The 13,605-nt window shown below is 38.1% G+C and overlaps 2 protein-coding genes across 5 annotated transcripts; both read right to left on the reverse strand.

Annotated features, from left to right (window-relative positions):
- On the reverse strand, positions 800-2,312 carry LOC18591494 (V-type proton ATPase 16 kDa proteolipid subunit). Its single transcript, XM_018125681.1, has 3 exons — positions 2,092-2,312; positions 1,719-2,004; positions 800-1,234 (listed from the first exon to the last, which is right to left on the reverse strand). The coding sequence occupies exons 1-3, from the start codon at positions 2,168-2,170 to the stop codon at positions 1,102-1,104; spliced, it is 498 nt and encodes a 165-aa protein (XP_017981170.1). The 5' UTR covers positions 2,171-2,312; the 3' UTR covers positions 800-1,101.
- Positions 3,560-12,292, reverse strand: LOC18591495 (lysine-specific histone demethylase 1 homolog 3). Of its 4 annotated transcripts, XM_007017643.2 has the most exons (10): positions 12,150-12,292; positions 9,733-11,904; positions 9,217-9,358; positions 8,779-9,054; positions 6,736-8,688; positions 6,514-6,607; positions 5,981-6,342; positions 4,783-5,487; positions 4,606-4,680; positions 3,560-4,451 (listed from the first exon to the last, which is right to left on the reverse strand). In XM_007017643.2, exons 2-10 carry the CDS (start codon positions 11,781-11,783, stop codon positions 4,386-4,388), a joined length of 5,724 nt encoding a protein of 1,907 aa, XP_007017705.2. In that variant the 5' UTR covers positions 11,784-11,904; positions 12,150-12,292; the 3' UTR covers positions 3,560-4,385. The 4 variants fall into 4 exon arrangements, with proteins under 4 accessions (XP_007017705.2, XP_017981429.1, XP_007017708.2 ...); XM_018125940.1 differs by having other exon boundaries at positions 6,736-9,054; positions 12,163-12,292; XM_007017646.2 differs by having other exon boundaries at positions 6,736-9,054.

Raw genomic sequence — 13,605 nt, forward strand, 5'->3', positions numbered from 1 at the left:
TTTAGGACATGTTAGCGGTTGAGATTTGCTCAGACCACCGGTACTTGGTGTTCCTCAGTCGTGACAACAATTTAGGGTGTCTCTTGTTAACGCGGACGATGAGGAAATCATCGATTCGTTTACGTTGGCCATGACGTACGAGACTTCCAGAACTCGTGTGAACTGACTGAGGCCTTATTTTGACTTTCTTCTTCCTTGAACCGCAAGCGTTTTGTTCTTTTATTTGTTTTTTCCTTTTTACTTCGATTCTTCCCTTAATCGAATTAGCTTTGTGCCTTGCATGGCTTCCACGCACTTGCTTTGTTATTGGTAATTGTGAAGTGTTGGTATGAATTCTTGTTTTTCAAATCATGTTAGTTCTTCTTGTTACCGGCATTGAGTTTGATTAAGAAATTCTTGAGAGGTGGATTAGGAGTCATGTTGGGGTTGATTATGTTCCAGAGCATGAGGAAAAGAATTAGAATCCAGAAGCAATAGCAGGCAATGCACCGGAAATTGTTTCAGCAAAGGAAGAACCCTATCGCATTGCTTTTCCTGGGGTATTTTAAACTTCTAGCCCTGCATCCCTATAAGGTTTATCAAGCTATCATTCTTCATGGGTTAGTTGATACATTGAGCAGAGCAGGGAGTTAGAAAGAGGCGTCATAGATCATACAAGAAAATGCCTTCAGCTCATGGAGACGTGAAGCTACTGCGACTGCAAGAAGAGCTTCATACCAGATAAGAGGATATATGCAAGTTGTCATGAGTTATAAGCAGAGCCTGTCAAGGTTTAATATAAAAATTGTGGCAGTCCAGATACCAGCAGCCCAATTAGCTCATCCCATAGCCAAAAAAAGAAGTGCAAGTAGTAATTCTACAAGGTTTGGATTGGATCCAAAAGTACATAATTTAATAATGAAACAAAGTTGACAACCTTTATTGAGACAACTAATTTAAATCTCTAATCTATCATCAGCCACTGCAAATTTCTCAATCTGTAGAAACACTCGACACCTGAGCAAAACCAATATGCTTCTTAACAGCGACAGAAAAGAAAAATATATGAAACAATTCCGCAGGAACCACAACCAACCATGCAGTCACTAGCTAGGCCTTCTTTCACTCGGCTCTTGATTGACCAGCTCTGGAAGAGAGAATAATGCCGACAATCAAACCATATAGTGCCAATGCCTCAGCAAAGATGAGAATGAGGATCATACCAACGAAAAGCTTTGGCTGCTGTGCATTAGCTCTACAAAAACCCAATTACACAATGAGAAGGCGAGTTTCACTTTCAAGCTAATGCTGCTTCTTGCAAACTACTTAGCACACATAATGAAGCAACAAAACCATCAACCAGAGTAGCAAAGAATATCGATTTAAAACAAAGAAGAATAATTGCATCAACACGCTGACAAGAATGTAGTACTAGTTACAGGGGATGTAAAACAAGAAAAATGCTTAAATTACATTCATCTTTCCTACCCAAACAATCATAAGGACCCTACATAGCAGTCTTAATCCATCTCAATGCCTAAAAGACACCACTTTAAATGCCTCCCAAGCTGCATCTAGAAAACCAAGTAAAGAAAAGGGCCTAATTTGCTGGGTTAACTAATTTATGGACCATGGTAAACATCAAAACCCAGAGACAGTACCGACTTGCTACACAGAAATTGATCACAAATCATAAATTTATCTAAAATAAATAAACTAAAGCAAAAAGAATCAGTTACCTAACGCCAGCATCACCAACGATCCCAATAGCCATACCAGCGGAAAGACCAGCGAGGCCACAAGCGAGACCAGAGGACAGATGCGCGTATCCATCGAAAAGGTAATAAGACTTAGCCTTGGGATTAATTCCGGTACTAATAATAACAGCAATAATCAAGCCATAAATACCGAGCACACCAGCCATAACTACGGGAACGATCGACTTCATCACCAGCTCCGGCCTCATCACCCCCATCGACGCTACACCAACCCCACTCTTCGCGGTCCCATAAGCGGCTCCCATACCTGCAAAAACATCCGATCAAAACCCCCCCAGATCCACAGAAAAAAGAAAAAATATTTAACAAAGTCCTAGTATCGTAAATTGCTCACAGGAGAAAACAAGGGCAGCTGCGGCCCCCAGGAAGCCGAAGAAAGGAGCAGTTTCATCGCCACTGAATGTCGAAGACATCTTTCCGAAGATAGTAATGGATCGGATCTGCTGCTCCTGTAAATGTAATAATTTCTTTTTTAAATTATATTTGGAGAGAACTACGAATTACTCGAGTCTTCTTCCCCTTTCCCCTGGAAAAAGTAGCGAAACAAGGACCGCCACTAATAAGTAAAACTTGGGCTTCTTTCATTGGGCCATCAAGCAGGCTTGGAAAGGTAGTAGTTTCCAAAAATCAATTTGGGCCGTACCCCAACCCAATTTAACTTGAAATTTTTTCAGTGTAACAACAATAAGAATAATAATAATAATAATAATAAAACTCATTTTTTTTAAATATTATTTTGGCTCAAAAGGAACATATTATTTTTTGTCATTCCTAAATTTTTCCAAAAGCTGAGTTTTTTTTTATTAAAAGATAATATTATTTGGCTGCAGCTTTGAGCAAAAAACAAATATAAATAAATAACAAACTTTCTCGAGCGTGATAACATTAAAGAAAAACATGTTTGATCTCGAAACAACAACGACGATAGCCCAGCACTTAGGTACCAACATGGTTTCCTTAAGGTGGCCGATCGTTGTTCAAGAGCCAAGTCCCAACATTTTCAGGTACAAACCCCCAACCTCACACCCTTTCCTCCCCACCCCTTTTCTTTTATGAGTGAGCTTTTGCAGGCATACCCTGTCAACGAGCAAGAAGATTAAATGCAAAGCAAGTTTTCAACTAAATAGATCTGGCTCGTAACTGAATGAACAACATGGAAGTTGCAATAGAATCATGATCGATACGGTTTAAACTGTCAGCAATATACATTGAGTACTAAATAGTCATCGCACAAACCTGCCATACCTCAATTAACCCGAGATAAGGGTTTCCATTCTTCAGAAGCAGCAGCCAAGTTCCATGGAATACCAGCATAAATCTCTACTCTACCTTCATACTTGATGGGACTTGCACCATCTTGATAAAGCAGCTGCATCTAGTTCGTTCTATTTCTTATAAATCTTAAAAGCTGATGGGAAATAAGATGCTAAACATTCAAGAACACATAAACATATTCAAGATTCAGCAATATTAATTGGATCTTTGCAAGATTATCATCCAACCTTTGGTCACATGATAGTCTCTAGGCATTAAGAATTCAGTACATAAGGGGCAAAAGAGAGCATACCTCTCATTGATCAGAACCACAACATTTTGCCAACCTGGCATTCCAGAAAGAGGTGTTAGCAATGAAGTGATATCCAAGAAATGAAAAGGAGATGTTCAGCATATAGAGTGTATAAAATGTGACAGCAGCTAGTATTGTGCGGTATGTTCCTCAAACTAGTGTACATAATGATTTGCAATATATCAATGCTAATGCTTTACAAATGCGAAACCATCCAAACAGGACACCAGCAGAGAAGTATCTCACATATCCTTTCAATTTAAATGTTACACAAGAAAGAGCTCAAAGTCTTCAATCATGAAATGAAGGGGGAAAAAAAAACAATCCATGCATAATGATGCCATTTTAATTCCACCCCAACCCCCCAATACTGATGCACACATAAGCAAGACACAGTTTGCAGAAACTGTTCCTCAGATTCATTCTATGCATGTAAAATGTCATTCCTTCAACAAAGATTTGAAGAAAGAAATTGAAGTTAGCAATTGTCGTTCATTTAAAAAATCAGGACAATATTGAAGTATTTCCAGATAGAAGATCTCTGTATGCTTGTCATCACTAAAAGAATACTGAGCTGTACACATCAAAGATGAAAAAAAGGTCCAGTAATGTCTCATCTGTCGGAATCCCAGAATAAAATTTTGGGTCTTGACTACTACCCTTCCAAGTACAACAATGTTAAGCCAATTAATATATGTCATCTTCAACCCCCACAATCCAGATGAGATGGATGAGCCACAACACTTTTATTGAGCCCATTCATAATAAAGAAGCCAATTCAACATCCAAAAACAGCCTCCTCTACCACAGTCCAGTAACAGTTCCAATAAAATTTACAAGAAGGCATCAACTTGAGTGATTTTTGCTTTGAGGGTCAATTGAGATTGTAAAACACTGAATTGTGTTCTTCCATGGACACCTTCTGGATCATGAACTGCAGCTTGTAAAACTCTTAGTGCTGCACCACCAGCATTGAAGGCAGTGAACTCACGCAGAGAGAGGCTTCATTGGTCTTGCAGAGAAGCAGCCAATAAAGTATAACCAATCAATCCTTAACACCATCATGTATTCATGACTGGCTTCATTGCCATATGCCTCTCAATCAATTTGTCCACAAAGGAACGAATCTGCATGTCAAAGGCATCCAAATTAAGTTTGATCAAGAAATCAAAGAACTGGGCTCGAATCCCCCCTTTTCCTAAATCAACAGAAAAAAGGCATATTAACAGGTCCACTAGGTCGACTGGGTAAATAAGGCATGTATACAAACATAATGCATACCTTATTTTTGCGCTTGAAATCAAGAAATTCAGAAATAGCCATGTTTTTCTCTGCATCCGATGCTATCTCCATAACCTGGTAAAGGAACTAAAATGGTAAGACCAGAGTAAAGTAGAGGCAGAAAGGAGGTTGAGAACTAAGGAGTGAAAGACAAGAGGTGGAAGAGAAGACACAAACTTTTGTTGCAGTTTTCTTCATTATCGATTTGTATCCCTCTTTATCAATTTTTCTGGCCTTATAAAGGGGCATTAGCAATGATGCAACATAATCAACAACAGCCTGTTTAATACGATCAGCTCCACGAGGATGATTTTTAAATCGCTCCTTGTTTACTGTAATTTGGGATATGGAGCTCTCATTCGCTCGTCCATCATGCTTCCAGGTGGGTTGCCTTGAACTAGTATATGAATCTTCCTCATCCTTCACATGCATTGTTGGATGGAAGAAGTCTAGATCAGCAGCAGCTGCTTGAGACTGCCATCTGTCAATGGCATGATAATCCTTAATCCCCCCACTACCAGCAGAATCAACCCATGCTTTTGTGAAGATACTGCTGTCCACAGCCAAACTTTCTCCAGAGTGCTCTCTAAGTTTCAAGTGGCTAGCAATCTCATTAGAATGACTCCTCTGAGACAGGTTATCTACTGACATTCTGGAACTGTCAAGGTTAACACATGCAGCAGAGAAATCAACAGACCAGTCCCTAACTCTGCAGTTCCTAGAGTCTATTTCCGATATACAATCTTGTCTTCCCAATACACCACCAGGCCACTTCCTTTCATCCATTTGAGCATATTGCTCCCTTCTCGCAAATTTATGAAAAGAAGGAATCTTGGGAAGCTGCAGCAATTTGTTGCAGTTGGCTTCTGTGGATGCAAGTGCCTACAGAGTACAATAGTTAATCTATTTATAAACACAAGTACATAACCACCGAAGAAGAAAAAACAAGGAAATAATTTTTTTTAGTGAAGAAGAAAAGCAAAAGTATATGAATAATATGTTTGTAGAATGCAGCGTTAGGTAACTCTTTGCATTTTCAAAGTGATATAAAATACTGCCACAAGTTATCCAAATTTGGCCAGTCTATCAACTTGATGAAAAGGAAATAGAAGCATGTCCTTCAATTCTTTCATAGAACAAATGCAATATTCTTAAAACATTATATGAGATGGCTGTTTGTTCAGAAAATAACAGCAAAACAAGGGTTAAGCTCTATAAGTTTTTTGGTCTTGAAGAGAAACAAGGAAAAGCCAGACAACTTTGTCCATAAGCACAAATAAAGCCCTTTACTAGGTAGTATCCAAGTAACAGTTGGTTAAGGACACTGCATCAACATAGATATGCCACTGTAAAAAGGGTAAAAGAAAGAACAAACCTCAGCAGCTGCTTTTGCTGCGGCTCGAGCAGCTGCTTCAGCAGCAAAGGCAGCCTGCTCTTCCTCAGACATTGCTAGGTTGACAGCCTCCACCCTCATTGATTTGCCATTCTCTTTCACATTGATTGGATATTGGCTTCCAGCAGATAAAGGATCCTGCAAGCTTCTTTTATTCTCAAAAGCACCATGATGTGAACGTAGAGGTGGCTTTCCTGAAGCTGCATCTTTAAGGTTTTTTCTCTTTGAAGAAGCTTTAGCCTTACGGAAGACTTCCAGCCACACATTAACCAGCTGGCTTGCTATAGCACGTATGTCACGACTTGTATGTACACAAACTTTTTCCTTCACAGTTTTCCCTATGCCTAAAAATAAATAATAATTAATAAAATGCCATCTTAGCCACCTTTATTCATCACATACTACTTTGTGGAAAAGCCAAGAAAAATGCACATACAAACAAAAAATTCCCACACGCCATGCAAGTACACTATGAATGATAAAAAATATGTGGCACGCATAAAGTAAACCAATACCTGATGAACGAACAGCAACTAGATCAGTTGAAACAAGCACAAGAAGACGAACACAATGGCGCAAGAGTTGAGTCCCGTCTTTCCCCATTGAATCCTATAAATTTCAATTCAACACAAGGAACATCAAAGGCCATTATTTAGTGACACTAAAATAAGCATTACTAGAAGAAAATCCATCTTAGGACTCAAGGGAGGATACTAAATCATGAAAAGCAATAATACCAGCATCCATGAATTGAGTGTGGTAAGCCCTTCCTTTGTCCCAGCAAAGGATTTCAAGGATTCAACTGGAAGACCCAACAACTTTTTGGCCAGATGCAATCGACCTACAGTGGTTTTCACATTAAAGAACATGTCCCGTAGTAAAGCTTCCCTGGTCAAAAGTCGAGCTCGATCCAAAGAGTTTTTGTACAAGACATTAGAAAGTTCAACTGCTTCAAGTCTCTTAATTATGTCCTTAACTTCATCCTTTTCTGATTCTGACTGTCTCTGTGCAGCCTCCATTGCCTCTACTTCAGCTGTATGATCATTTCCAGTAGTGAATATGTCAATTAGTCGTACAGCCTCTCGAAGTCCACTCAACATCGCACCACCAACTGTATCAGGATGCTCCTTGCAGGTGGCTTCTCCGGCAAAAAATAAGCAGTTCTCAACCGGCCTTCCCAACATATCATAGTCTTCTCCAGATGCTCCAATGGCAACATAGGAGTAAGCACCATAGCTGAAAGGATCCCTGCCCCAATCAGTCACTACTGAGGCAACTGGATCAGGAACTGAAGCCTCTCCAAAAAGTTTACGGAGAGCAATTACTGCATGGTTTACATGATCTGATGAGCTCATACTTTGACCATCAATAGCTGCCTTACCAGCCACTAAGGCTATAAGAACAGGAGCCCCAACAGTTTTTCTGACATTCCAAAACATAAAGCAATGGCCCCTCCTGTCAGTTTCCTCAGCAGTCACTCCAAAGTAATCCACAGTATCATCCCAAAACACCTCTGGGAATTCCAAGACAACTTTATTAAGAACTCCAAATCCAAGCCGCTGTATGGAAGAATGTTTCCATTGGGGCAATGAAGGAGAAAACTTTATGGCTCCTGCTTTCAAGCAACCAAGTGGCACAGTAATAAGCACAGCATCTCCTGAAAACTCACTGCCATTCAAAGTGGAAACTTTGACCTGCCTATGTTGACTATCATCAGTTCCAGAATCCTTTGGGCTGTATGAAATATTTGTGACTACATGGTTCAAGTGGAGGAGAAGTCCCTCTGCAAGAGACTCAACCACTGTGCTGTAACCCCCTTTAATCATACAATGGGGTCCTCCAAATCCGCCATAAACATCATCTTGATTCCAGTGGGGAAGAGACACTTCCTTAAGCGAAGCAGCACAACCATACTCCAAATGGGCATAGTGCCAATTCATAACCCTTCTCTCAAGAGAACTCAAAATCTCCTCTTTAGAACACTTTTCTTCAGGAAAATTTCCAATGACATTGCTTGCTTTGGAATCATAGAAAGCTTCCACAGAAGAATGTGATTCTGTTTCTTCAATATCTGCTCCTATTTCTGCCATGCGATGCCTTTTTAGGGCATATTCTAAACCATCCTCAAGAGACATTCTCATTGCTTTTTCACCTTTTTGAGCAACAAGAAATACCATGTCATCAAGAAGAGTGTTGTATTCAGCTTCCAGAGCATCGTCCAGATCTGCAGGAACCTTTTGACCAGTTACAATGTCATACAGAGGACAGGAACTATTCAACACAGTCAACTCTAGCCCCAACTGTGCACAAACCAATGATGAAGGATCTGGTCTTCTATTAGTGGAAACGTCAGCCTCAACTCCTGTAATAATGCTAGCCCCAAGATCCACAGGTACGGAAAGAGAAGAGCAATCTGTATGAACACGACCTCCTATCCTATTCCTAGCCTCAAGTACAACTACTGAAAATCCATGACGTTGCAAGTGGCGTGCAGCAGTCAATCCAGCAGGACCAGCTCCAACAACTATGATTTTCTTTCTGACCTCTGAATCACCCTTCAAGTGATCATTCCAGTAAGGATTATCATAAGCAGCAGATTGAACATATTGTGAGTCATTCCTTTCTTCCGGAGTTACTACAGGGGCAATTCCCATGTCAACTACATCACAAGATAGATCAGCACCTGGAACCTGCAAATTAATCAATCCAGGGTTTAGTTTTACATCAATGCTGTCATTTTGCTGGCAATTATCACTTAGGCATTCTTCTTGTATTTTTACATTAGGTAATTCTGGTGTGATCGAATCAACCGATACTTCACATAATTTGGCTTCAGATGCCAGGTTTTGATCATCAACTCTAACACCACTCTTTGCCTCTGCAGGAGCTTCAGTTGTCTTGACCTGACCAAGGATAAAGGCAACTCCATCCTCTGAATCAGCAATGGAGGCCCCAGAACTACCCTCAAAATTTTCTTCCTCTAGAAGTTTATAGTTATGCTTCGCGTTAAGTTCTGCCTTCTCTTTCTTGGAAGCAATTCCGAAGTTTATATAACCCTGCAAAAAGGAGGTTAGCATTTGATTTTCTTCAACACTTCAAGATCAACATTAAATTTACCCCAAAGGTACTAAAAGATGAGAAATTACAAAAAATAAGAAATTTTATCCATCAAAAAACATATATAACAGATTCTGACTCATTAAAGAGTAAACACTTACACTCTGATCAAGAAATGCATATATCTCCCTAATGAGGGAAGCCCGGGCTGGTTCAGCCTCTGAAGGAGTATCAGTCACACCACAGTCAACAAGAGGCAAAATACGAGTAACATCTTTACTCCAAAGACCTAAGATATGATTCCTGCAGCACCGAGCGATTAAATTCCATTGAAGAAATCAGAGCTTTTTAAAATAGAAAAATCAGAGGGTAACACATTGGGAACTGGCAATTAGATCCACTCCTATAAAAGAAAGAGACCAGAATAGGAATCCTTGAATATACAAGTAAATTATATGAATAATTCCATGTTATAGGCCCAATCACAAATCATAAAAATAAAAAGTTTCCATAAAAGATGTCACGTGGTGCACAAGGTCTCGACAGTAATTAATTCGCTATAGTTTAAAATTAAAAAAAAAAAAGAATGGGAGCACAAAACAGGAGCCCATACTCACAGAATAATTCATAATAATAACTATAACTAAACAAAATTATAAAAAAAAAAAATCACAAACCTGCATTCCAAATATTCCTGTAGCCCACCTCTACGCTTCAAGACCTCCTTAAATTTGATCTTCTCAACTGGACCCACTGCACGAGCTTTCAGTCCAGCTGACACTGCAGCCTCATCAAACTTCTCTCTTGCTCTAAAGGAACGATCACTGTCTACAAACTGCTGACTTCCAAAAAACCCTTGCTCACTTATCAAATTCTCCCAATCGGCGTCCCCTTCATAAGCCATATCTCCATGCCTACGCTTTTTAATATTGCGCCCAGCACGCTGGATAGCTGATGACTTACTGTCTTTGATTTCAGAACTAGGCAGAGAGACCACATCTTCATGGCAACTTTCATTTTCATCAGGTGTTAAGGATGTAGGAGAATCTCCATCAGCCTCTTCATTGACGGAAAAACAATCATGGCTGGGAACACAGGCCCCATGGGATGCATCTTCAGATGGTTGATGCAAAGCAGAGTTGCACCTCCTAATGGAGGCAACAAGTTCATTGGGATGAACATGGGTTTCTAAAGACTTTTCCTCAGCACAAGTATTTGGACCGTCACTGCAAGTCTCTTCCATCTTCAGTGAATCAACAGCAGATAGAGACAGGTTAAGTTGAATTTGTTGTGAACCTTCCTGATATTGGTTGAAAACATAGCCACTTTCCAATTTTGCAGTCTCTTCACATGCATTTTCATAAGACTTGTTTAACAACTCATCATTAGAGTTTTCTTCGCCAATTGAATAAATCTCTGGATCTGCACTCAAAATATATTTGTTTGAAATGTCCATAGACTGTGGAACCAAACCTCCAGCACTAGATCCATGGATTTCTTCCATCAGGTTTGACGAAGAAAGAGAGTTGGCCATTTCCACTACACAGGGCACTAAACTGCCTGTTTTGGCTGTAGATTGAAGTTCTAATCCATCCTTTAAACCTTCACTTTCTGGTTTACCTCTCTGGTCAACTGCTGAACAATTGTCCCTGAGCTGAATATTGGAATGCCGATTTCCATCCTTTTCACAAACTTTAGGTGACCTGCATGGATCTTCAATGGGTCCTTTTTGGGCATTTAAGTCACATGGCTCCAAAATGGTCTCTTGTTGACACACACCATCATCAAATCTTTGATTCACTGCTGTGTTGCATTCTTTGGATGTCGAATGCCACAAGCTTGTACCAGAAACTGAAAGAGAACTGTCATCACACTTTCTGCTGGGGTTCTTTGAAACAAAAGCATGATGGGTAGCCTTGCAATTCTGTTTCAAACACGAATTTGGGAGAGACTTCCTTTGTGAACCAGATTGCACCCTCTGAAAAAAGGTTGACAAGGACTCTTCCAACTTCTCATCCAAAGGCTGATCTGAAGCTTCCCCAGGCCACAAGCCTCCCTCATTATGATCTTCCTCAACCTGAGATTCCAACCCTTCTGAATCATCATCATCCCCAGTGGCCTTTGCTTTCGAATCAAACTTGCCTCTCCTTACTTTCCCTGTACTCTTTCTTTCAACTCCTTTATCAGTAACCACATTAGATCTGTCTTCACCAATATCCTGACCTTTCTCCACAGTCTTCAACTCAGAATTTCCATCCAAAACCCCATCATCCTCCACAGACTCATTCAAAGCATAACCCCTTCCCCTCATTGTTCCAGGTTCAATATCTTTCTTGGGACACTTCAACTTCTTCCTAAAGCTCGCCAAGGTATCATTCATTTCCCCCAAATCCTCCTCAGCCTCACCCAAAATTTTATGTGCCTTAACTTCAACCTTGTGGCACTTCTCAACACTGCCCTCCAATCCAGCCTTAATCTTTTTAGGATTCTTAGGTTTCCTTAACTTCAACAAAGATCCAATGGGCTCATCATCACCCGAATCAAAACCAACCTCCACCGGCGTAACCTTTACTCTTTTCTTAGGCCCCCCACCACTATCCATTTTCTTGTTCCTAGGTTTCAATGAGTGCTGTAATGAATCCTTTTCTAACCCTAGCTCAACTTTATTCCCCATATCAAATTGCAATTCTGGACCTGCCTTGGAATTTGAACCATCGTCACTTTCCATCTCTCAATTACCACAAAACCAAAGCTCATAATTTCAAGCAAAGATTCCCTCCTTCAAGCAACTAAAGCCATATCCAACAAATTCAGAGCGAAAACCAAATGTTCCAACGCTTTGTCAAATCCTAAAACATTCAACCAAAAAAAATTATATTCACAGTTAAAAATATACAGAGTTTCTCACAATTAATGAGTTTTCCACAATCTATCGTCAATGCATTAGTTCTACTCTCTCTAGTGCATGGAATCCAATGAGGAAATAAGATTTCGAAAATACAAACAAAAAACCTAGGGTTTTTAAGAGAATTAGTGAGGCCTAGGGAAAGAGATAAAGATAGAGAGAGAGATAGAGATAGAGAACAAACCAGACCTGAGGGACGAACCTCGAAAGCAGTGAAAACGGTGGCGTTAATGGAATTTGACGATAGTGAGAGGCGCACGTTAGCGTCTTTGTTTTCTGGCGTTAGAGAAGCTCACGCCCTGTATATTGCGCTGCGACCACGGTGTAATGAAAAAAAAAAATTAAATGGAAAAAGTTTAAATAATAGATCTATTTATTCTCATGAGGAAATAAAATTTAAATAGGAAATAACGAACCTTTACAAATTAGGCCTCGAGGGAGTGCCCCCTTCCATTTTTTTCGCTCCACGCCAATTATTTCTGCTGGATGGAGCCAACTCACTTTGGTTTTGCAAATTTGATCTCAATGTGTAGACATACCCCAAAATTCTAAGTGACGACTTTAATTTAAATAAAAAATTATAATATTTAAATTTCAATAGGGGTTAGAAAAATCAATTAAAATTAATTGATTTGATTCAGTTAATTTCGTTAAAATAGTTAATTCTATTATAATGGTTAGTTATCTTTGTTAAATCAGATATGTTCGATTTAAAAAATTTACAATGAATTAACTAAATTAACAAATTTTATATTTATTATTTTAATAAGGTAAATGGTAAATGTATTTCATTTGTAGAGATTTTTCATAATTAGGTATAAATAAAGTATTAACATTTTATAAAAGAAATGAAAAGTATCACATAATAAGTTTTTTTTTAATTTTAAATTTCATTTATTTATTTTGATATATATAAATATATAATCCACGTAGATGTTTAACTTCTCAATGCAACAAGAAAAAAACAATTTATAATTATTAAAACATTAATATCAATATATCACTTATATAATCATATGAAATACTTACAAAAATTAAATATAATGCAAAACTAATATTCATATAATTATTTTCTTCATTTTTTTTATCAAAAACTTAGTTATTTACAAATTATCTCACTTATTTATTAAAAGATGTGAAAGATTTTTTATTAAATAACAAAAATTACAAAGCATTTATATAAAACCTAAATAAGTAATTAATTAGTTTAAAATTATTTATTTAATTTTTATTATCTCTCGATCTTTTAAATTAAGTTTACTAGATGATTTTAATCTCATGTTAAGAATTATGGTTTTAAATCAGTATACCAAATAAGATCTATAATTAGATAATTTAATAATTTTTATAAATCTTATATATCTTGTATTTATAATAGTATTAATTTTTTGTTTGATTTAAATATTAAATTAATATGCACATGTGACATTTAATATGTTTTGTTCTTTTTCATTATTTAAAAAACTATTTTGCTTTTATTCGTGAACATCAACTTCTTATATTTCCACCTTTCTCTTTCTCATTTCATACATATGCCATTCAATGGCATTGATTTGGCAACTACCTTAATTTGTCAACTACTTTAAAGGAAAACAAAATATTAGTAACAAATTACCTAATTAAGAAAATATTACTAATATAAGAG

Source organism: Theobroma cacao, chromosome 8 (assembly GCF_000208745.1).
Source record: "Theobroma cacao cultivar B97-61/B2 chromosome 8, Criollo_cocoa_genome_V2, whole genome shotgun sequence".
NCBI lineage: Eukaryota > Viridiplantae > Streptophyta > Magnoliopsida > Malvales > Malvaceae > Theobroma > Theobroma cacao.

Coding starts and splice junctions, on each gene's coding strand:
- LOC18591495 (XM_018125940.1), bottom strand. CDS start 11,783: ATGGAAAGTGACGATGGTTCAAATTCCAAGGCAGGTCCAGAATTGCAA. Junction 9,055..9,216: donor ATGCATTTCTTGATCAGAGT/GTAAGTGTTTAC, acceptor TCCTTTTTGCAG/GGTTATATAAACTTCGGAAT. Junction 4,681..4,782: donor TGAAGAAAACTGCAACAAAA/GTTTGTGTCTTC, acceptor TTCCTTTACCAG/GTTATGGAGATAGCATCGGA.
- LOC18591494 (XM_018125681.1), bottom strand. CDS start 2,170: ATGTCTTCGACATTCAGTGGCGATGAAACTGCTCCTTTCTTCGGCTTC. Junction 2,005..2,091: donor AGCTGCCCTTGTTTTCTCCT/GTGAGCAATTTA, acceptor ATGTTTTTGCAG/GTATGGGAGCCGCTTATGGG. Junction 1,235..1,718: donor GTTGGTGATGCTGGCGTTAG/GTAACTGATTCT, acceptor GGGTTTTTGTAG/AGCTAATGCACAGCAGCCAA.